The 25,134-nt window shown below is 45.8% G+C and overlaps 1 protein-coding gene across 2 annotated transcripts in view; it reads right to left on the reverse strand.

Moving 5' to 3' along the window:
• Positions 1–25,134, reverse strand: part of LRIG1 (leucine rich repeats and immunoglobulin like domains 1) — a 123,663-nt gene that overhangs the window by 40,276 nt on the left and 58,253 nt on the right. For both annotated transcript variants that reach the window (XM_037799929.1, XM_037799927.1), the window contains exon 3: positions 23,255–23,329. In XM_037799929.1, the coding sequence (XP_037655857.1) occupies positions 23,255–23,329 (75 nt within the window). The remainder of the gene's footprint in view (positions 1–23,254; positions 23,330–25,134) is intronic.

Consider the following 25,134-nt stretch of genomic DNA (forward strand, 5'->3'; position numbering starts at 1 on the left):
CAGCTGCTTCGTGAAATTATGCACCTATTGTCTACACCATGGGTCAGCAAACTTACTCTATAAAGGGCCAAACAGTAAACATTTTAGGCTTTGTAGGCCATGCCGTCTGTCACGATTACTCCACTCGCCTGCTGTAGTATGAAAGCAGCCAGAGAAAATGTGAACTAGTGAGGATAGCTGTGTCCCAATACAACTTGATTTACAAAAACAAGCGGTAGGCTGGATTTGGCCCACTGCCTATAATTTGCTGACTCTGGTCTGTTACAGTACAGCAACCAGTTTAGGCTTCTGGGAGCAGAGATCCACGTTCTAATTCTAGTTCTCATGCAACTTGGGACTCTGTAATCACTCTTTCTGTATCTGGTTTGGCCCTATAAAATGGGGCTAAATACCTTCCTACTGTAGAAAGAGAACCCTTTTCTCCCACCAGTGCCCACGGCAGACACTAACCAGTGCTCACAATCTTTCCCTCTTCCATGGAATGTAAGTCTACATCATCATTATATTCCTCAAAAGATGACCCAAGTTCTCACTGGAGCCAGTGGAGATACGCAAACAGGGTTACCTTGCAGAACAGAGATTCACACTGTACATCCTTACTCTTTCATTCTGCCAATTAGGCAGAAACATCCCCAGCCCTCCCATCTAACCCGTCACGCCCCGAGACTCTTCCAGACAGACGACTATGGGACTCACAGAGGTCCACACGGTCAACTCCCATGGAGCTAACTCTCCAGCAAGAGCAACATCAAACTTCCAACATGACTTACTTAAACTGACAAGATCCAAGTTACAGTTCTCTGTCTTCCGTGAACCTCTGAGTATGGGAAAAAAACATTACCCCCCAACCACCTCTCCCCAAATTCCCCACAGTGATCACAATACGGTGAGTCAGTCAAACTCTGCACCCCACAGCACTCTGCACCTTCCCCACCATCATGTGGCCCTAGAACTCTTATATGGCTCAGCATCCTACTGCCCAACCCCACTGGCCCCCCACACAGTAGGCCTCTCAAAGGTCTGGTCCTAATGGATGAAAGTGGCACACACACCTTTAAGTGCCACTGGTGGCTACAGTGCAATTTTACTTCCCATTCTTGGAAAACCACACAATGTGAGGCTGATTTAACTGATTTAGCGTAAAACTCAGTGTGGGGTGCTCCACCTAAGGGCGTTGGTGCCTTAGTGCCTAGATCTAAGAGGGTTTGGCTTAATACTGCAAGCCCTGAAAAATGTTAATCATTCCAAGAACCCACAAGAAGACTGTTTCTCCCTTGTCCAAAAGGACAGCACGCACCACCAAAACAGGCCATATGGCCAAGTGTTAGCAGTCGTTTCTCTGTAAACATTTTAATAGAAATATAGCAAGCCTACTGAAAGGGGCATAAATTCTAAGTGCAGAGCTCAGCGCATTTTTATAACTGAATACAGGTTTATAATGACCCAGGTAGCTACCACCCAGGTCAAGATATAAAACGTTTTCAGCACCCCAAAAGCCTCCCTCCTCCTGTCACTTTCCAAAGTAGTATTCTTCCCAAAGAGAACCTCTAATTTCTACCATCAATGATAAATTTTGCCTGTTTGGAGGCTTTATATACATGGAATCATTCCATATGTGCTTTTCTGTACCTGGCTACCTTCTCTCATCATTGTTAATGAAATCCATCAATGTAGTTATGTGTACTAGCAGTAATTCATTCTTTTTTCATTGCTGCATAATATTTCTACTGAAGGAACATACCACAATTTATTTTTTTCCCTTTTAGTGTTGATGGACATTGAGTTTCCAGCTTGGGCCATTACCAAACCACAACCATGAACATGGACATGCCTTTTGGGCAGGTCTTGCAGCACATCTGCATGTGTTTGTCGGGCGTGTAAGGGCTGGGCGTGGCTGCGCTGTGGTCACCGGGCCAGAATATGTTCAGCCTCCGCAGAACTAGCAATTTCTTTAAAAAAAACAAAAAAAAACAAATCCCCCAGGGATGAAAGGAATCTGAAAGCCATTTGATCCAAGTGCCCTGTTTCATGCTGCTTTATTCAACCACGTTGTCAGATGCCACCCCCCTCATGTGCGTCCCTACCTGCATCCCCACCCTGAAAAATCATTAGGAAGAGAATCTGGGTCACAAAACACGGCCAAGCTCAACCTAACCTGTGTTCAAGTATCAAATAAAATTAATTAATTATAAGTAGGGACCTGAGGAGCACCAAAAAGTCTGAATTAATAATGCTAAGTCCCAAATTGGCAAAAAAATGGCTTGAATGTACCTGATGCTGTGGAACCACACCCATACGCAACTTTAGAGTGAAGATAAGATATTTTTAGAAGGGAAAAAAAACACTACAGAATAGCTTTCCTAGCCCGACTTGAAGAAAAATTTCTCTTCTCAAAATGCTAGTCTAAAGCATCACCCTCTCTCACTATCCTGCTTCATGTCTATCTTCTTAAAATGAAAATCAAAACCATCTGTTCTTTTGCATAAATTGATCACATGCTCAAGAAACTGGTGTCTTTTTAAGAAACAGCCCAGCCTGGGTTATTTGCTGGACAGGAAATGAGAATCAGAATAAGCAGGTCTCACTCTTGCTCATCCACTCGTTCTTTCCCCGGCTGCTGGTGAATCACCAGTTCCCCGGGGAATTTTGGCAGATTCTCAGCCTGGCTGCAGATGACGTTCCGGATCTGTTTATTCAGGTGGAGATCGGATGAAAAAACAAGAGCAGCCCAGTGGCGGGATAAACAGCCTCCGCCAGGCAGGGTCAAACCCTCCAAAGGCAGTACAGGGCTGTGTCAACCAACCTCCCAACCCGCTCACTTCCTCTAGGGTCACTCTCCCGTTGGAGTCTTCGATGAATCGTTTCAGTTACTTCCTTGCAAAGGAGACCTGATGTCCCATCCCCATAGGACATAGGAGCTGCATAGTGGCCCCAGAGACCTTGATGCAGCAGATCCCACTTGGTTCTCCCACCCATCAGCTTATGCACATTGAGCCGGAAGCCCAATATCAGGAACAGAGAATCCTACAGATGATCAAGAGCCTGCCACTGCCATTCTGTGAGGTCTGCAGCAACCGAACCCACAAACAACTGCAAATTCTCAGGATCCAATCCATCCAAGGGCCAACCTAAACTACCAGGAATGTTTCTGCATTCCATTTAAGATGCACAAACAAGCAAACAACAAAACCAAAAACCATCCTAAGATATTAAGTAGCCCTAAGGTCATTGCATCATTAGAATGTAAACTGCACAAGGGCTTGTATTTGGGGGCCTGTTTTATTTACTGCTATATCCTTAGCCCCTAGAAGAAATAGAAGATGCTCAATAAATATTTAGCCCAACCTCCTACATCAGCCACAACAATCCTGAACAAAGAAATCTGTAATTCAGACTCTGAGGCAGGATCAACCATCAATTAATAAGAAAGACATTAAAACAAAGAAAGAAAGAGAAAAGGAAGGAAGGAAGGAAGGAAGGAAGGAAAGAAGGCAGGCAGGCAGGCAGGCAGGCAGGCAGGCAGGCTGGCTTATGAAAGGTGTAAGGTAGAATTGATTCTTTTAGGTAGAGAAGCTGACAGACCTATTTATAAGAAAATGCTGAATAAAATGGATTTTCAGGTTCCCTAGTTCAGCTCAACTCCAAACTCTCAACTGATCAACCAAGGTGAAACGACACACATCAAGACAAAGGTGAAACGATTATACGCACCACAACAGACCAAAAATCCTTATCTGCCACACACTGGGCAAGCGCAGTGTCTCTGACATGCAGCAGCAGTGAATACTGCCAGCCCTGGCTTATGCCCCCAACCTGGCCACACACAGCCCTCCCCACTGCTGCCCAGGGCCTTGGCAACTGGGGGCAAAGAATAATGAGGGATTCAACACCAGGGGCATTCCCATCAGAAACAAGGAGGTTGTATAAGCCACATCTGGACTGCACACCACAGAGAGACAGACAGTGCTGTTTTAACACTGGCAGGAACTCCTAGTGCAGGTTGGCGCCACTTGGGGTGCCAGGTCCATGACCACGGGAAGGTAAGTTGTCCTGGCATCCTGGCAGGCCAAGATGGCACCAGGCTGGGCCAGGAGACAGAAAGTCAGGGACAACGAGGCTCTTCCGCCGGGATTCCAACCCAGGAACTGGCACCTCTGAGTCTGAAAAGCCCCAAGTATTAATCTCTTCTGGTCCAGACAGCATGGCCACTCAGTTCCCTCCTGGACCTTTTCTCTTCTAAATGAGTCAATATGTACCTTCTTTTCTTCTTTTTCCCTTTCCTTGACCACCTGCTACCCTCCACCCCCAGCATATCATTGGTGCTCCTACACTTGGACCCCTTGAAAAGCCCTCGGCACCCGCTGGCGTGAGCCGTGCCGCGATGTCGGCTCAGCACCAAGCTCTCAGGCTGCGTCCTATCAGTCACAACATGGCACAAGCGTGGAGCCTGTGTGCACTGTACAGCCGAGCTGGCTTCACTCGAGTTCTCCTCAATAATAACTTTAAGTGTATTCTCATTACAATTTTCAAGATCTGTGGGCCTGTGCCTGTTCAGCTCTGCCCCTCGAGGAAGAAGGAAGAAAACCAACACACCCTAACTAGTAGCTAGTGGCACACACTCAAGGAGCTCAGCTATCGTTTATGGCAAAGAAAGGTGGGAAATGCAAAGATGGCAAAGGATAAAGAACAAAATGGTGGGAGTGGCCAGGTTCAAACCCTAGAACCAAGCAGTGCCCATATGCCACTAGAAGAGTGTGTGGGGAAGCTACAATGAGCGGTTCTCAAGTGAAGCCTCCGCACCAACTAGGGTTGGATGGGAAGAGTCTCCCCATCCCCTGCCGTCTGGAATGATAGACCAACAAATTCTGCAGAGCAAGCACCTCTCTCCAAGTTTCATAAATGCTCAGCAGCAGTCGAGGGAACCAAGGGGTGATCCAGGACCAAAAGGCTTTATCATGTGCTATTCTGGCTTCTGCTCCTGATGCGCCTCACCAACCAGGAGTGGAATAAATTAAACCAACAAAGAGAAGATAGGGTGACCTTACTCAAAATTTCCAAAGGAAACACAACCTCCCCCTCAGCCGTCCTTCCATCTGGCTTCAGGCATGGAGTGGTCTACAGTACTCACACTCAGAACGCTAAGCCAGAAAAAAGCAGGACAGAGAGTTGTTCAGTCTGCATGATAACCACTGATAGGCAGAAAACCGAGAGGAAACGCTGTAACACATTGCTCTCAGGAACAGTATGTTGACAACTAAATTTTTCCCCTTTTCTATTTTCCATGTTATTCTAATGTGGTTATCAGTTACGTAAATAAGTTAAATTTCTCTATTATAAAGTAGTTAATGTAACCTTAGCCAGTGAACTTTAGGACCTAATTCCTAAGTCAGAAACACCTGTCCTGGGTGAGTTCCTTACGGACAAGACAGACAGGAGGGCCAGCCTAAGTGGCACTGGCCTTCCTTCCGGTGGTGCTCAGAGGGCAGGACCCCAGGGCCACCACGTGAGGGTTTCTCCACCAACTCAGCAGGCACAAAGGACGTTTCAGTAATGCCAGCCTAGGCAGGACAGTGCTGGGTTCCACAGTCTCCTCCTGGAAGCCCCGAATCCTACTATTCATAACTGTACACTTAGCCTGCTCCAGGTGGTGAATGCTGCAAAGGGCTTTTGAGCTGGAGCCTGGAATGGAGATTTGGAGGTTCCTACACCAGGAAATAATGCAAACACTAGGTGTTGGCTGCATGGAGTAGTGGAACCACCCAGTGCGTCCCCTTGCCACTCAGCCACAAAAGCAGCACACTACACTTCCTTTTTCAGTAGGAACAGCTGTAGGAACAGCAGTAATCATACAGCAGCAATAGTTACTGCCTGCCACCAGCTAGGCTTTGGCTCAGCTCCTGACATATAGTATCTCATTTAAACCTCGTGACAACCCATTTTTTGCATCTATTTTTTATTGTTTTTGAAGTGTTTTTTTAATTCAATTTTATTGAGATATAGTCACATACCATACAATCATCCAAAGTGTACGATCAGTTGTTCACAGTATCATCATATAGTTGAGCATTCATCACCCCAATCTATTTTTTGACCATTTTTCTTGTACCAGAAAAAGTGAAAATAAGAATAAAAAAATCAGAGTAAAAAAGAACACCCAAATCATTCCCCCCACCCTATTTGTCATTTAGTTTTTTGTCCCTATTTTTCTACTCATCCATCCATACACTGGATAAAGGGAATGTGATCCACAAGGTTTTCACAATCACACTGTCATCCCTTGCATGCTACATTGTTATACAATCATCTTCAAGAGTCAAGGCTACTGGGTTGCAGTTTGACTATTTCAGGTATTTGCTTCTAGCTCTTCCAATGCATTAAACCTAAAAAGAGTTATCTATACAGTGCATAAGAATGTCCACCAGAGTGACCTCTCAGCTCCATTTAGAATCTCTCAGCCACTGAAGCTTTATTTCATTTCATTTCACATCTCCCTTTTGCCAAGATGTTCTCAATCCCACGATGTCGGATCCAGATTCATCCCTGGGAGTCATGTCCTATGTTGCCAGGGAGATTGGCACCCCTAGGAGTCGGATCCCACGTAGGGAGGAGGGCAGTGAGTTCACCTGCAGAGTTGGCTTAGCTAGAAAGAGAGAGGGCCACATCTGAGCAACAAAGAGGCACTCAGGGGGAGACTCTAAGGCACAATTATAAGCAGGTTTAGCCTCTCCTTTGCAGTAACAAGCTTCATAAGGGCAAGTCCCATGATAGAGGGCTCAGCACATCAAACTGCCATTCCTCAATGTTTGTGACAACATCAGCAACAATCCGGGTGAGGAAGCCCAACACCTCTGCGTTTTCCCCCAGCTCCTCAGGGGGGCCCTGCACGTATATTTTTATTCTCTATGACAACCCATTATACAGGCACAGGAAGGTGAACTCACTTGCGGATGGTTAGGCAGTAGGCAGTGCAGCTAGGAACTGGCAGCCAGACCATGACTCCAGAACCACCTGGTCATGCTGAACGCCCTGATCAACACAATCAGGCTGAAGAAGTCCTGGGGAAGAAGGCTTCTCTGGACAGTCCTGTACCTCCCACCTTTTCTCCATATCCACACTGGGCCACACCGTAAGTCTGTGGTTACAACTGGGGCAGTGCCCAACTCTGGAGACGGACAGGGACAAACCCTGCCTGGAGCCCTCCACACTTGCATTCATACACGGGGGCCTCCCTGGCCCACAGCAGCTCAAGCGCAGTGCTGCATGGCCCTACCAGGCCTCACACATCTATATTTAAGAAGACTGGCATGGCCAGCCTCCCCATCCCTAAAGAAGTGGGAAAGAGTGGCTCTTATTTCCTCAGACAGTAAATATGACAGGACAGAACTGGGCATTCTCAGGGAGCAGAAGAAACTTGCTCGCCCATCACTCTCAACCACCCCAGAGGATGCACTCCTAACCCTGAAAGGCAGAAGCAAATCAAACTGATTGTAACACCCTCCAGTTAAAAAACAAACAACAACAACAAAAATAAATAAATAAATAAAAATAAAATAAAAAAAATAAAGAAAATGTTTAAATAGGCACAATCTTCAAGTAGCCCTCTACTGGATTCTAACAATCAACCAATGGACAAAAGAAAACCCAGCGCAGGGCAGGGAAGAGCCCCTGTCTGGAGTCACTCAGCTGACCACCATGCAAGCCCAGGTATCCTGACTCCAGGTGTGCAGCAACCTGGAGCAACAGGCAGGAGTTGGATCAGCCAGCCTCCCACTAAAAGGACAGGCGCTGGAGCTGTGGGAACCGAGGTGCCCCTGGAATTCCTCAGGGCTAACAGAAGGGACGTCTCCTCTGCCGGCCTGGACACATTTCCCACAATACACATGCCAGCTTCCCACCAGCCCTAGAGTTCCCAGCAAAGGGGGCAGTGGTAAGGGGCCTTTAAAAATAAAACCAGGCCTGCTTCCTGCACCATCTGGAAGACTTCCGATCGCCTGATCATATGATTTGAGATATCTCTTACCACGCAATTTCCCAGGCCTTCAGCCTGCGACGTGACTGCACTTTGGGAGGGTTAAGGATGTGTAACGGAGGGATTAAGGAGCCCAAAAGAGGATAAGAGCTGTTATAACATCAAAGTGGCACTGTTTCCAGCACCAGCCACACTGCCCATCACCTCATCTGGCCCACCCCAGATTCCTATGAGAACCGACACTTGCTCTGTTTCTTTCTTGGAATCACAAGCTTCAATTTTCTTCTTTGTTTCAGACATGTCATTATGAACTTTAAAATGTGTAACCATAAAACACAGGAGAAAATTTCAGGATCTAGGGCCAGGTAAAGAGGTCTTAGATTTGATGCTAAAATTGTAATACATAAAAGGAAAAACTGAGAAAGCGGACATCATCAAAATTTGAAAACATATATGGCAAAATACCCTGGACAAGCTACAGACTGGGAGAAAATATTTTTAAACCACATATCCAACAAAAAACTAGTACTTAGAACATGTAAAGATCTCTCAAAACTCAACAGCAAAAACCAGACAATCCAATAGAAAATGGACAAAAAGACATGAACGGACACTTCACTGAAGGATATACGGGTAGCAAATAAGCATATGAAAATATGTCCAACATCATTCATCATTAGGGAAATGCAAATTAAAACCACAATGAAGTATCACTGTACTCCTATCTTAATGGCTGGAATAAAACAACATAAGACTCACCAAAACTGGCAAGGTTGTGGAGAAACTGGATCACCCATAAATTGCTGATAGAAATATAAAATATAAAATGGTACAGTCATTTTATATTTGGCAGTTTCTTAAAAAGCTAAAGATGCAACTACCATTCAACCCAGCAACTGCAATCCTGGGCATTAATCCCAAAGAAATGGACACTTAGGTTCACACACACAAAAACTGTACAAGTGTTCATAGTAGCTTTATTCCTAACAGATGTCCCTCAGTGGGTGAAATGGTTAAGCAGACTGTGCTACATCCATACCTTGCAATACTTTTTGCAATAAAAAGGAATGAACTATTATTATACCAACAATCTGGATAAATCACCAGGGAATTATGTGGAGTGAAAAAAATCCAGCTCCAAAAGGCTGCATACTGCATGATTCCATTTATATAACGTTGTTCGAACGAGAAAATTATAAATATGGACAACAGATTGGAGGTTGCCAGGAGCGTGTGGGGCCAGGAGGGAAGTGGGTGTGGCTATGCAAGGGCAATAGAGCACACCCTGTGGTAGGGGGCTTCTCTGTATGTATCTTGCTCTATCTGTGTCAATATCCTGATTGTGAGCAGCTTTGCAAGACAGTGCCACTGGAGGAAACTGGGATAAGGGTATCAGGGATCCTTCTCTATTCATTTTTACAACTGCATGTGACCCTGCAATAAAGTCAAAATAACAAGTTTAATTATAACAACAAGGGGAGAAAAAAAAATAACACATGCCATAACATTCATGGTAGAATTACTCGGAAGGCCTATGTAGCCTGCCTTATACCTGCATCCTTACTGGGTCTCCAGCCTTTCCCTCAAGCCAAGCAGGAAAGGACAAAGGATGACTCAGTTTTAAGAGCCAAGTGCCAAGTATCACTGGACTCTAGGAATATGCATTACTTAATTTTCTATCATTAAGGGAAAGGACTGAAGGGTCTGGATTCCTAGGGAGAAAGGAATTGCTGGTAAAGCTTAGGAAGACCAGCGTGGACCCTGCTGGCTCTTTAGGGGTTGTCATTCAGTTCTGCAGCCTCTAATGCAGCCGTACCCCAGTGCCACCCAGCCAAGCAGGAGGACATGAGCCAGGCACAGGCCACGCACAGCCAGACGTGGGATTCCCAGAGCATCATCCCCAAAACGCTAGTCTGAGAAGGTGTCTATGAAAAAGACGCTAGGTCCGATGATTTCTGGGAAAAGCCAAATATATCCCCCAGCACCCAGACCAGGTCAGCACAGGAAAGGTGTTGACGAGGCCTGCAATACAGGCACTTTTCCATTCTGCTTGATTCTTCACAGGTCTCCTAGACTTATATGACCAGAAAACACTTTTTCCATAAAACACCTATTAACAACCCACAGAACGAGTGTTCCAGGTGACTCTGGTGTGGGAAACACCACGCTGCAGCCCCATTAGTGGTCTCATGGCAGCAAAGACAAAACCCACAGCGCACGAGGGGTCTGGGCCGCTTGCAGATGGACCCAAACCGCGGCTGGTCTGCACAGGAAGAGGTGCTGGGGAGGACAGAGAGGCGGGGAGAATGACCATGGAAACAGTGTCCAACTCACTGCTACGCACTGAGGGGTGGGCAGGAACCTCGCTCCCCGGTGGTGCGGTACAAGGAGCAGCGTCTATCATTCTCTAGATCATTCAGTCTGTGACAGAACAAAGTTAGGAACAGCTGCTCTCTTTTCTCTGTGGGAAGCTAAAATGTACATCAGGTATGAATGGCTCTGAGATGTCCTGTAGCAATGAAAGCTAGTTACCTTGAACTCTGGGTTTTCTAGACTTTTTGGCCCCGGCAACCCTTTCCTCCTCAATGCATCTATTGGCATCTGCAGAGCCCAAAGCTGTTCTGTTAGAAAGGCTGCAGCCCCTCGTCTTCCCTTAGCCACTGTGGGCTCTGTGGGGAAAATGGGTGGTGTCTCCCAGGGAGGCTGGACGCGTGGAGGGTCTGCAGGAACTCTCCACCCATGAATCAGAGAAGGCCCTTCCCTGAACCACTCGCCAACCCCCTCAGACGGATGAGCAGAGACCAGGACAGCCTCTCTCCAGATGCACCCGTGCCAAGTAGGGCAATTTCAGACCTAAGCAAACTGAGGCTCAGAAAGATTGAAACTCATTCCATCCCTACAAAGTGGCAGAACAAGGATTCAAACCCAGACACGGAACCCGCTCCACACCTCCCTCTGAGCCACATGGCTGCCCACGTGGCAGGGTCTACTCCTACTGTTCTCCCCGTAACAGCCTGCCGGCTCCTCCATAAATCAAAGGAAAGCAATACTGATCACTTGGCTGAAAACACGAAAGCCCTCTAGGATCCCCAAGAGATCATTTCTGTTATTACCTGTCCACAGCTCGTACTTCACCTTGACAATCACATCCAACATCTCTCCCTTACCCCATAATTGCTTATCCTTTTAAGATTGGCCATTTATTTAGACCTTCATTTATTCATGCATTAACACAGGTATGGGATGCCTGAGCTGCTACTCAGCCGCTATAAGAAAAAAGAAAATTTCACGGCCGTGTTGGGACCCCCCCCCACCGCATCCCCCAATGCTCACAAAGCCCACCCTTGAGTTGAGGAGACAGAGTGACAAACGGGTGTGATGGGTGCATTGACAGGTGTCTTGGAACACAAAGCCAGTGGTGGTGGGGAGGGAGACTCAGGGAGGGACAGACACTGCAGACCAAGGTGACAACACGAACAAAGCACAGAATCCAGGGGCACAGTCTATCTAGGCATTCGTTAGGTGTATGTGACGTGGTGAGAGACCAAGAAAAAATGGCTGCAAAGGGCTCCTTCACTCACTTCTTCATCAGTACTGGCTGTGGGGCAACCACAAGCCAGACACTTTATGGTGGGAGGTGTTAGAGGAGCGTGATGTGGGCAGACAGAGAACTCCGGGGGTCATGGGGGAAGAGATTTAAGAAGAGGAAGACAAGAGCCAAGCAGGCATCCTTTTGGAGCCAAGGCCCTGGCAGACTTCTACATCTCAAGTCTAGCAGTGGACCAGAAGAGCTGGCCAGGATGCTAACCCCAGCATCATTCCACGTGGACATCTCAACACCGGAGCGCACGAATAAGCTGGCTGTAAGAGCCTCTACCAGGAACGTGGGGTCCCACAACATGTGGGTCACCAAGACAGCAGCTCCCAACTGAGGATGTGAGTCTATTCCAAAGAACATATATACCCAGAACTCACCCACCCACAGGAGGGAAACAGCATGTGCATCCTTCACCCTTTCCTTACAGGAGATGGAACAGAAGCCCACAGTGACAAAGAGCCAATAATGGGGTCTCTGGCAGTCAGGGGACATACCTTGCCAGCTCAGAAAGCATCCTAGACTCGCCAACATCCACCTGGAGCAGGGGCAATAACAAAGCAAAGTTCTCTGCTAAAATGCCCACAAAGAGCGGCCAAATGGAGGCTTACAGCCAGAAAGACAGCCCGGGTCCTAGCCCAAGTGCCGACTCCTCCAGCCCCTGGCTTTTTCTCCCGCCACAGGTGAGCCACACGGCCACCAGAAAACCTCGAGCCTCTTCCAGGATACTGGACTGATCAATTTCCCTGGATAATTAATTTAACTGATAACTGAGATAATTTATTTAAGCTAGAAGTCTTGTTCAGGGAATGGGGGGAAGTGAAAACAGGCATTCAGCACTTACTTGTACCCAGCCATCTGCTAGAGAATCACCACATCAGGGCTCTTGATAACACACACTACGGAATAAGGGAGAGGGCACAGGGGCCAGCCTGGCCCATTAGGAAACGGGGTGGTGAAAGGGTTTATCGCTGCTGTTGGCAAGGCCGTCGAGAAGGGCCTCCAGGAGCTCCAGCAAGCCCACGCGGCCTTTCCCAGCAGGCCAGGCCTCATTCTGACTCAAAAACGCAGAACCACTTCACCCTGCATACTGATAATCCCTTTTTCCCATTTGTGAGAATACACTTCTCTGGAAAAAAAGTCACATTCAAAAACTCCAAGGAGATTTTTTTTTTAAAATCTCATTTCCAAAATTCTCTTTTCTCTTTGCAATTCATCTCAGTGTCCAGTTCCAAACAAAATCCTCACAAAAATCCCGTTATATAATTAACCAAACTCAATTTAGCAATGGAATTTTATTATATTACAATCCAACTTTTGGATTGGATCAGAAAGAACCTTCACTTCCTGTATGATATATTTCCATATTCTTTTTTTAAGAATCAACTCTTACTTTTGGTAAGAAAAAGGTAAGTTTTACCTATTGCTTTACAACAAGAATTTTTTTCCCCACAATAATGGGACTTCTCCGATTTACAGGGAGACTGCACATGAGAGATGAGTGGGCAGCCAACAGGGGAGAGACATGATCTACATTAGAGGACAAATCCACAGTCAAGTTCTGTGACTGCTAAATGAGATGGCCACATCCCATTAGACCAACGCTCTCCCCCATGCACAACAAAAGCAAACGCAATTTCCTCATCATTTTAGGTGGCTAACTTCACAATATCTTCTAATTCAATCAATGGTGAAAGCAGTAACTAAAACCTGTAACAGGGACGATCCCTAGAATCGTAAGAGCACAACTGAAGGCCAGCCTTATATTTATTTCCTTTACTCTTAGTGAGAAGAAAACAGGGGGGAGGAGAAGGGTAGAGGGTGGACAGGTGGAAGTGCCTGAGTGTTTTAAATGACAGGTATGAGCGGGGGAAGGAGAGAGGAAGAACAATACCTTTCACTTGCAATTACCCAGCCTGTGGCATATTAAAATGTTTCAACTGCACATTGAAATGACTTGGAGAGATTTAAAAAAGCATTGCTACCTGGGCTCAAGCAACAACACCCCCCCCCCACACACACACACACACACACACAACCTCCCAACCAAGGTTTTTAGTTAAGTGGCCTGGGCATTGAGATTTTCTTCAAATTCCCCAGGTCACTCTGATGAGCACCACTACTTCAATACTTGCTTAGTGTTTTGCTGCTTCTTGCACCTAAGCCTGGCAGAGGAACAGGTAATGAGAAAAGAGGAGGGACATCAACTACCAGTGTACTCAGCAGCTCCCATTAAAGGAATAAAGATGCTGAAAAAGCTAAGGACTAAATACACACACACACACACACACACACACACAGATGTGGGGATTATATATAAACTTCAACTGTAGGTGGCTTCCCCATGAGAGTTAGTGAGCTGCTATGGGTACCTGCAAGAAAGATCTTTTTTAGAGGATGTCAATAAGCATCTATCCATCTCTGCCCCCAGGTCTCCTGCTTCAAGGCAGAAAACATCAAAACCCCAAAGAACACAGCAGCAAGAGCAAGACCAGGCCTGCCCCAAACCGCTGCAGCGGCTTGATACACGCTAGCATAGCAGTTGGGGCCAGTGAAAACAGTCGTGTATAGCATTTGTTGAACATTCTCTATATACTAGACAGTATATTGCAGACATACATTATCCAGTTAATCCTCACAACCACCATACAACAAATGCCATTTTATAGATGAGAAAACACCCCAGAGAGAACTTGCCAGGTGACAAATCCAGGTCAGTCTGACTTCAGAATCTTCTCTTAGCCACTATGCAAAACTGCCCGCTCTTAGCTCAAGTCCATGCTGCATGAATCTGAATCAAGAACGACTTGCACCCCACGTTTTCCCTACTTGCGGAAGGAGTCCTGATATTTGGGAATGATTTTGACAGGAGCCCTCCCCACCTTCTTCCACCAATGCTAACACATTTCTTAAGTCCCAGAAACACTGAAAAAGTCATACTATGAGGGAGCTGAGCAGAAAGCAGAGAGGACAGCCCATGTATACTACATGGGGCATCTGTACTTTGCAGCACACATGTTTATGTCCTGGCTGAAGGAGCTGGGATAAAAAACCACAAATTGGCACCTTTATCTCAGCTGTTTGGGTTTGAAAGGCATCCAGGAAATGAGGAAACTGCAGAGGAATTTGCCTTGAAGTGATGTCTTCTAGGGCAGATAGCCACCATCCCACAATCTGCTGGCAAAACTGAACAACAAGTTTGGGCTCTGCTGAGACCCAAAGACATGCTGATTTTTCCTCACCAGCTCAGAATAACTAGTTGTGTGTGACTGGGGAGGATGGGGGAGAATGTGCTCAGTTTAACCTTGAGGGCAGGAGGTGAACGAAAATTATACCAAGTGCTGTCCAAGATGAGGCTTTTTATAGCAAGGGCATTACATAGGCACCCACCCAGCCTTCTCTCTGCTAGGAGATGTGTGTGCTGCCTTTGATTGAGAAGGAACCTCTCTCTGTGGCTGCAGAGCAACTCATCTCCACCCTAGAATAACATGAAAGCCCTTGGGCCACACGCCTGAGGTTTCCCAATCCTATCACAATTTAATATGTCAGCACTTCGAAATAAGACATTCGCAGGCTCCTATGTCCACATACTTTCCAGAGTTGGAGAGAAATGAGATTAGGATCCTCCTTTTGCCACTTCCTAGCTGTGTGGCCTCAGGCATGTTCCTTGCCCTCTCTGTGCCTCATCAGTAAAGTGTGCTTAATAACAGGCCCTATGTCTCATAAGACTGCAGAGGTGACAGAATGTGAGGAGACCTGGGAAGGTATATGGAACATTGCCTGCCAATGTCAGTGTATCATATATGCTCACCATCACTATTTTTCATCTCAATATGTTGAACCATGTGAGAATGCTGACATTTTGACCATTTCTGAACTACAAAAACAGCAATTTCATATGATTCAACTTAATACACTGAGCAAACTCTTCTGTCTTTAAAAAGCCTTGGCCCTTGAGCAAGTGGGGAGAATCAAATATTCCCTATGTATCTCCAACAATGACAGGCCTTATGAAAAAAAGACCCGGCATAAATACAAACACATTTCTTCCACTTGGGCTGTAAGAGCCGAAAATGGCTCCCAGGTGTGAGCAGACACAATGGGTCCTGCTTTCTTTGCAAGGTCACCTCAGAGGTCAAAGTCAAGCCAGCCATTTTCGGATTAGGTGCATATGCACATTTGGCTTCCCCAGTGGTAACTGGATTACAGAAGCCACCTGCAGGAAGTGAGCGAGGGGGGGGGGAGGAGGAAATGGTCCCAGTTGGAATGAGACTGTTGATATGGGCAGCGGCTAGCTCCTTTCACACGGGAGATTGTGCAAGACTGTGCAACCGTCAGAGCAGCTCGGCTCTCCAGCTCCATTTCATAGAATCCTGTAGGGTTTTCAGCACCCACTGCTGGCAAGAGAAACACACACTTCTCCCACAAGAGTATCCAACACTTCACCAGCCTTGGGAACAGCCCCTATTCCCACTGGACTTTGGACTACATTTAAAGTACATGGTCATCAGAAAAATGAGGGAGAGGGAGGGAAAAGCCAACACTAAACAACAACTTAAACTACTGAGTTCCCAAAAAAGGCAGTGAACTTCATGACAAAGTTCGCTTTCCACTGGTTCTCCCCTTCCTCCACTGCCCGACCCTACAGCTGGTGTTCGCTTCACCTTCCCAGCAAACGACTTGCAGATGTGCATCTCATCTGGCGGGTTCACCACCCCCATTCTCAAAGAAAGAAAAAAAAAAAGGAAAGAAAAGAGAAGGAAAACGACAAGTCATTACTGTGTGTAATCTGGCAGGCTTACTGCGGAGGCCACAGCGGCTGCATTCCCAGAGAGAGGCTCCCTTAGACGAGGGCAACCAGCAGTGTGTGCTGCAGAATCCCTGTGCAGGTCCAGGGACAGGGCTGCCTTCTTTGTAAGCTGGATGTTTCATTTTCTACATGGAGGCCCATCAGTGGTCCTGAGCATCTGAAGAGGCTGCAGTTCTAAGAACCGTTATTCTTGGTCCGCCTTCCAACAGAAGCTAGCCAGCCCTCAGTAACAGCCTGCCAGATGACACAGATAAAATGGGAGGGGGTGACTGCCTAAAAATGGAACTAGCTATGTCCTGTGGTACTCCTCCAAGTCAGTAACGTGCTGCTGAACATTTAGGGCCTTCCATCTGATGCCTGTAAGTTACACTCATGTGTAGGGGGAAGAGAAAAGAGGACCTTGTGACATAAAATGCCACTTCATCTGGAAATCTTCTCGGCATATGCCCTCACCAGTGAGAGAGGGGTTAGGTACCCCTGAGACATTCTTCAGCCCTTGAATGTATTACAATCGTCTACTTACACATCTTTCTCTGCAGTTAAACTGAGTGTTCCTTGAGGGCAAGAATTGGGGATCCTCGGAACCCTGCATGAGCTCAGGAGTCCTCACATGAGGCACAAACCAGCAAACCTCACAGCAGCCCACAGCACCTGGCACAGGAACTCAGGGTCTCCGCCGTGAGTCTGTGCTGTTTCTGCTTTCTTCTCCTCTCCTTTGCCTGCTGACAGCCAGGACAGCAGCCTCCTGGAGGGCTGGGAAAATAGGAGGTGAGTAAGCCTGTCATGAACAATGCAGGGTGGGGAAGTGGCTTGCAGGTGTGGGCACCTGAGTACACCTAGAATAAACAGGCAGCATTCAAATCTCAGGCAAGGGGAAAGAGTCATCTGATAATAGTGACTGATAATCAGCAGGAAGGTAAGTGGTGCTAAAGCAGGCCTCCCTGCCTCAGCTCCCACCGCCCAGGGAGGTAGGGATGTAAGAGAGAACAGGTCTCCTGCCACATGCCTGCTCACTAAGCACTTCCTGCCATCTGTAGTAACTGGTGACAGCCTGTTGGAGAGCCATGAATGGTCACCAATAAATAGCAAATTAAGCAGAAACAACTTTATAACAGCCATCAGCCTTAAACCCAGAGCCACAGCCAGGCCTGTTCTGCCCACAGTACATGTACTCGCTCAGTGCCCACTGGCCCACCACTCCCAGCACTTTTCCTCAGAAGTAATTAACTTACCAGGGTTTTTGAGCCCCATCAGCCCAAATGCCTGTCAACACATGGTGACATCCAATATTTATATAACTAATTTACTGCTCCCCATAGCTTAAACAGCTTGGTAGGGACTCAACAGGAGACTTGGGGTTTTAAAATGCAACTTTGTCCATGGTTTTGTTCAAAAGTCCTGGAGCCGCTATTAACTCCACACTGCACCGAGAATGCATAAAACACTTTTTAACACTGATAACCAAATGGCCTGCCTCCTTTCAAAAGGAAGGCTAAATTGGGTTCCTATTGGAAGAAACCACTCAGAAGAAGAATGGGATTTACCCATTTCCACACTTTCTAGCTAACAAACTCGATGAGGTCCACGCGCAGTCTAATGATGCAGACAACTCCCCCACGGGGACCCTCACGTGACATGGCAGTAAACGTCATGTGCAAAAGAAGATTCTAACATCAATTCTCTATTATGATTGCCTTCTTTTGGATGATGCAATAGGGAGAAAGTCTGAATGGCAGCGAAGTGAAGAGAGAGGCAAGAGACCTCCACCCAGCTCCTTAGGTGGAGAAGAAACCTTCCTTCCCAGCTCCCACATGCACTGAGCACGCACACAGTTTCAGGAACCCCAGCTGGCTATTTATAACGCCACGTAATTTCACCTGTGCTTCAAGCCTGGCTAATAGCCTGGACTCAGGCCTCTTTTCCCAAGCTGAATTCTGGGTCCCTTTCTCCCCAGCTTCCTGGCTGGGCGCCTCTGAGGGCCTCTAATTACTCTCCCCAGCCCTGGGCTGCAGCGGCCCAGATTACCACCGCTCCCCCAAAGGCTCGCTCTTTAATTATGCTTTAACGTGAATTGATCTTTACAATAACGAGCCTGTAAAGAAGATTGATTTTGCCCCTTATTTTCTAGAGGGCTTGCTGTGCACTATGAAAATTAAACACTCCTATTGATTTTACTTCACCAGCAGCCCTGCAAGGCCTCGGGTTCTGCCACTCTGCCCAGAGCCGCCTCCTCTGACCCCCCCAAGAGGGTCGCAGACAGGATGCCATGCTACGTTCCTTCCATGTGCTGTGCTCTGGAAGTTACATAAAAAGATGTTAAATAGTCCACCCCTTTATTTAACCAATTTTTCTTCAGCTAAGAGGTCACAGCAAAATACATATGTGTGTAGTTAAAGGCACCTCTAGTGTTTTTATTTAAATTATTCATATACTAAATCTTCCAGGAACATTTGCTGACATTAAAGAAAAATACTTTCCTCAAAAAGCAAAACTTAGTTTTCATATTAGTGGTTTCCAGGGGCTGGTGGGAGGGAGAAAGGGGAGTGGCCACTGGTGGGTGCCTTTTTGGGGTGATGACGCAGTCTGGACCTACACAGCGGTGGTGATGGTCGCTGCACGTTGCGAATGCACTAAAACTGAATTACACACTTTAAAATGGTAAAATGGTGAGTTTTATGTTATGTGACTTTTATCTTTAATAAAAAAAAATCAGTTTTCAAAAAAATTTCAGGATTAGAAGTAAAAGATTATATTTTTAATGTATTTTAAAATGTAACATACACTTAATGACATTTAATAGCAATATTACAAAGTCAAAAGTAATTGTGTGCAACAAATTTTTGCCTGTGTCTCCTGCCTGATCTAGGAAAAAGGTAAGAGAAGGAGGAAAGGCAAGTTGTGGTTAAGGGACAAGGTTTAAATATACCACTAACTGGAAAAGAGGTTACATGGACAAAGCAAACTGCCAGATCGGAAATAGGCTATAACCTATGCATAGAAGAAAAAGAACTGCCCTACTTTAAAACTAATGGTACTTTTCCAGCAACTCTTTTTACTCCTAGGACTGAGAAAATTCAACAGTTTCCACTGTAACTAATCTTCTCAATGATTCAAGTGCAGAAACACTACAGGAAAAGCGGAAATTTTTCTTCAACAGAAATGTCGCTTAGGCATCAGACTAAATTACTGTTGCTGTGGGAATCATAACTTGAGTTTCCTGGACTTCAAATTTTAAAACTCTCCAACATAAAAATCTACTAGCAGAATTCCCCCGTTTAACAAAAGTCTGTTTCTTTTTCTAAGAACTATTTTATGGTATCAGCCCCTTCACTCCAAAGCAATCCTATCAAAAGCTTTCGTTGCATTTCATGCTCTTTGTCATTGAGGACAAATGGCTTTGGCATTATGCTCAGAACATGAAGCAAATAAATCTGCTCTTTGACCAACACTTTAATTAAACTAGATTCTTTTAATCAGAAGGTATTAGCCAATTGAAATTTTGCTGTATGCCTCCAGTTCCCAAAACACTGGGACCCTAAGTCAGACACAAACCAAAACCTTTTCCAGTGAGCCTGACCGAGTTGGGCAAGAGAAGGGCTTGCTGTCTGCAAAATCAGAGAAATTCAGGGACAAGGTGTATACTGACAAACACTCAAGGAGACGGGAAACCAAACACAGAGATGAAGCGTCACCCTCCAGAGGCAAAAGGCAAAAGTCCATAATTACACGTCTCTGAGGTGAAAATCACAAACTTGATACTTCCATTAAAAGGTATCACAAAGCAGCAATTGTGGCTCACTAGTTCTTCTGTGACATTATGTCCCTTACTCTTGGTTTCAACGTCAGAGAAGGAATATGATAGCTACAATGGTATTTTCACCATCACTGTCAACCCCTTCAATCAAATGAGGAAAAAGTAACTTGTCCAAGGTCGCAACAGCATCCAGAGCTGGAAACAAAAAAGCCTGGTCCCCCTCCCCCCTTCCCTGATGCACCTGACAACAAACTGATCCCAAGACGTGCTCCCGCTCCTTGAACCCAGATGGTCTCAGCAGATACTGCCCTGTTCCCTTTGTACATTTTGATTATTTTTGTGATCCTCTGCCTACCCAACGAAGGGAGATGGGACTAAGAACTATGGAATCACGATGACGAGTGTGAACCCTAACTAACCCACCACATTGTCAGATGTGCAAAGGGCTTCAACATGTGATAGCCTTCGATCCAGGAGTTCACTTTGGAAGGGTCACCTTGGAACCACAACTGCAGGGACTCAGAAAGTGCCTAAAAAATGTTTGTTGGAACACATGACACCTTTCAGTTCTGTGATTCTGAAAAGCAACAGACATGTCAGCAGTATGTGCTCTCCAGAGCCTGAACCAGCAGAATCAGCATGTGGAGGGAGATGCTAAGTCATCGGTCAGAATGGCAAACATGCTCCCCTAGTGTACAGTGATGCTAGCACATGGCCCACTCTGCTATTTTCTCCCCTGTCCTTTACACAGTCCACTTGGGAAATACAGAAAAGCATGAAGGGTGATGGAAAAATGATCTATAATCACACTGCGAACCTAAATCCAGGCACTAAATCCAGGAATCAAGTCCAAGATCGGAGAACATGGCACCCTCAGAGAAAATGAAGACCCTTCAGTTTCTGTAGCCTCAGAGAAATCACTGACCAAGTCAGATAGAGACCAGCTTCATGCCAATGAGGTGGCTGCCAGTGCTAACCTGTATTTTCCAAAATGAATCAAAACTGAGAGGGAGCTTTCTTCCCCCCCTGCTTTACATATTTTAACACTGTCTAATGGAATAGCAGGAACAAGGCCAACCAGTCCCATTGCTCCTGGCAAGAAAAGAGATATATTTTTAGTCAGCAGTGCGAGGCGTGATTCAAAGTGCCACCGGCCCCATGGAGCAGGCTGGGGGCCCTATCTGCCGGTGGCTGTGGATGGTTCAGACTCACCTGTCACGTTCCTATGCGGAGTGCATGAGGGCAGATAGGGAAGCAAGGTGCGGGTATCTGTGTCCAGTCCCAGTCTCACCTCTTGATTTTGCAACCTACAGGACCTCTGGGAGCCTCAATTTTCTCTCTGCTAACATTAAGATATCACCTGTATCCCGGCTCCCTCAAGAAGTGAAGAACAAAGAGTTAAATCAATGCTCTCAAATGTTAATAATGGAGAAATGGCCAGGAGATCTTATTAAATGCAGCTTCTGATTCAGGAGGGCTGGAATGAGGCCTGAAATTTTGCATTTCTAAAACACTTTAAACTTTGAAGGACTGTACATTATGTGACTATATCTCAATAAAGTTACATTTAAATAGAAAAAATAAATAAAACATTGCTGGTCCACAAAACATGCTTTAAGCAGCAAGGAGTTACAGCATATTTGACTGCTATGCCTTTGAACATACAAGGGATTATCATTTCCCTATTTAGCCCTCCATAAGAATAACTCATTTAATTTAGGTGGCAATTAAACACCCACAGATGCTGGGCACACAGAGTAGGTAAAAAAAGAAAAATCAAACCCTTGCCTATCTATCATCAAGTGAACAAGGGCCCATCACCTTCACTCTAGCACTTCACCCATAAATCCTGACTCATAAATCCTGTGGTGACAAAAGTGAGATCATGCCGAGGCATGAGGGGCTATGTGACAACTTGTCACCAGCCAGGAAGCAGCAGCCACCATTTGTCAAGCACCTATTATGTGTCCTGCATGACACCAGGAGCTTCATATACCAACAACACTCCCCACAGCCTCGCTGTCCCCAGGGATAAAATGGCTCACGTACACATTTCACAAACGAGGAAAATGAGGTTCAGAGAGATAAGGCAGTCTGTCCAGGACACAGAGCACGAGCCACAATTCTTAACCCTAGGCTCTCTTGCAACCCCACAAGCCATGAAAAGGGTTACACTCAAGACCATATTTCCCAAAGACAGAGCAACTCCTGAATGCAGGGCCTCTGCCAGCAAAAATCTGGGATCTGCAAGCTTCACCAGCAATCTTATTAACAGAGCCTCCCTGCCAAGTCCCTCTGCTCCACCTGCTGGGTCTCAGTGTGGAGAAAAGATACACACAGGTGGGCAAACGGATTACAAAACCAGCAAAGTCAAAATAAATGAAAAAATGCAGGGCTGGAGTGGGAACGGGAAATTCAGCATGAAAAGGGAGGCGCTTTGATTAGGAGGCCAACAATAAATACCGGTCAAGAAAACTGTAGGCCTTACGACAAGTTCATCTGGATGGACCTCTGGGTGGGTTTAAAACAAGCAAGCACCTCCACGCATCTGCTGGAGAAATGGGCTAATTCAAGGTGCTCGGCTCAAACTATAACATCCCTATGGCTTCCTTTCTTTTCAGGTGCATCCTTTTAAACCCTTTTTCCATTTCCAGCGTGTTGGCTATGAGGAACAAAAGGTGACATTTTGTCTAACACTGATCATGACAGTTAATTTCTTACTTTTCCATGGATTTCAGAGGCCTGGGAGCACTTTCTTTTTTTAAAGCCATAAAAGTAAACTGAGTCACATTACCAAATTCATCGGCGCAAAGATGAGCCTGTTGTCTGTGTTGTGACTCACACGGCTTCTTATAACTACAGTGTATTCACTGAAGCTGAGAATAAGCAAATGCTTCATCTCCAGGAGACAGATACCTGGTTTTATGTACCTCTAGGCATTAAAAAGAACTATATTTCCTGAAAACTGAGAGGAGGCAAAACTCATTTGCTGTGATCATTAGGACTACATGAAGAAAGGTCATTCTTTGCCAACAAGCACATGAACACGTGTCCACCTGCCACCAAAGTTCACAAGGTAACACCACAGCCTCACCACACAGGATCCACCAAACCACATCCACTTACAGAAAGAGAGAGATGATGTGAGAAGAAGCAGCACCCAGGGATGGTATGGCTGTCAACTCGTTACTATTGAGGTACCTGTAACAAAGAACAGTAAGAAATCAATCATGTAAATCATTTAGATTAATAGTTTAAAATCATACACATGCAAGGGAAATCACAAAAACACTGCAGAGTTAGCCAAAGTAACACTATATACTGATGCTGGATAAAAGATAAAGATTTTAAAAGTGAGTTTTTAAAGACAAGTAGTCATGTAAGGTCACAAAAATCAACCATTCGTCTCACCCTGGTTTGGAAATAAAAACTAAGTGGGCGGGTGCCTCACAATGGAGGTAAAACCGCTGCCCGGTTGCCCCCAGCCCGACTCCTGCCACAGCCACCAGGGTAGGAAGGCCATGGTACAAAGGAACCAGAGCGTTTGAGGAAACTGTTTACTGGTGGTTTGAGCTTTGAAACTATGGATGATAGTTTTTAAGAGAACATTTTGAGAAACAAGGCACACTTGCAGATTGTGTGGTGATAAATAAGAGATGCCAAACAAAACGTTCCAGAGGCTTTGGTTCTGTGACTTACTCCTGTGTTGAAGAGGTGGGTGCAGCCAAGTATGTTCGACCACACAGGGCCGATGGGCGTGTGGTGGAACCAAAGACAGCTATTTCTAGAAGGGATTCTGTAAGGCCTGGTGCCCAACTAACAGTGAAGAGAATTTTTGCTGGTAGTATTTAAAAAGATAAAGAAGAATATAATTTGAGAGACTACTCTGAAAAGTATGGCAAGATTGAAACCATAGAAGTGATGGAAGACAGGAAGAGTAGGAAAAAAGAGAGGGTTTGCTTTTATAACTTTCAATGATCATGATACAGTTGATAAAACTGTTCAAAAATACCACACTAATAATGGGCTTAATTGTGAAGAAAAAGGCCCTTTCTAAAATAGAGTTGCAGTCTGCTGGATCACAATGAGGTCGTGGAGGTGCATCTGGCAACTTTATGGGCCATGGAGGGAACTTTGGATATGGTGGAAACTTCGGTGGAAGACGAGGCTTTGGTGGTGGAGGTGGCAGCAGAGGTAGTTATGGAAGAGGTGATGGTGGATATAATGGATCTGGAGGTGACGGTAGCAACTATGGCAGTGGTCCTGATTATAGTAGCAGAGGGAGCTATGGTGGTGTGGACCAGGATATGGGAACCAAGGTGGTGGATATGGTGTTGGTGGTGATGGATGTAATGGTGACAATGAAGGAGGAAATTTTTGCGGTGGTAACTATGGTGGTGATGGGAACTGTAACAATTTTGGCAATTACAGTGGAAAACAGTAATCAAATTATGGACCCATGGAAGAGATGTTTATTTGCTACAGGATGTGTATTTTCTGTAGCACACTAAGCAATTTACCTTGTACAGTCAGTTTATTCAAACACCATGGAACATGGAACGTTGAATAGGAAGTGAGGTCTGGTAAGTATACACAGGTTAGGGTGAAATCCTGATACATGCCAAAGTAATTTGGGCAGAGAATAAAGACGTATTTGCAGGGACCCCTGAGGAACTGGGGAAAAATGAGGAAATGCTGGACTTCCCCTCTTGGGCTATTACTGATATTCTCACAAACATTAAGGACTAACAATTTAGTAGACCGAGCCCTCAGTCTGAGGGCTTTCTTTTATGAAGCCTGTTACTGCAAAGGAGAAGCTAAGCCTAGTTATAATTATGCCTAAGAGTCTCCCCAAGAGAACCTCTTTGTTGCTCAGATGTGGCCCTCTCTCTCTCTCTAAGCCCACTAGGCAGGTAAACTCACTACCCTCCCCTCTATGTGGGACATGACCCCTGTGACGGTTAGGTTTATATGTCAACTTGGCCAGGTGATGATGCCCAGGTGTC

Source organism: Choloepus didactylus, chromosome 1 (genome assembly GCF_015220235.1).
Source record: "Choloepus didactylus isolate mChoDid1 chromosome 1, mChoDid1.pri, whole genome shotgun sequence".
Taxonomy (NCBI): domain Eukaryota; kingdom Metazoa; phylum Chordata; class Mammalia; order Pilosa; family Megalonychidae; genus Choloepus; species Choloepus didactylus.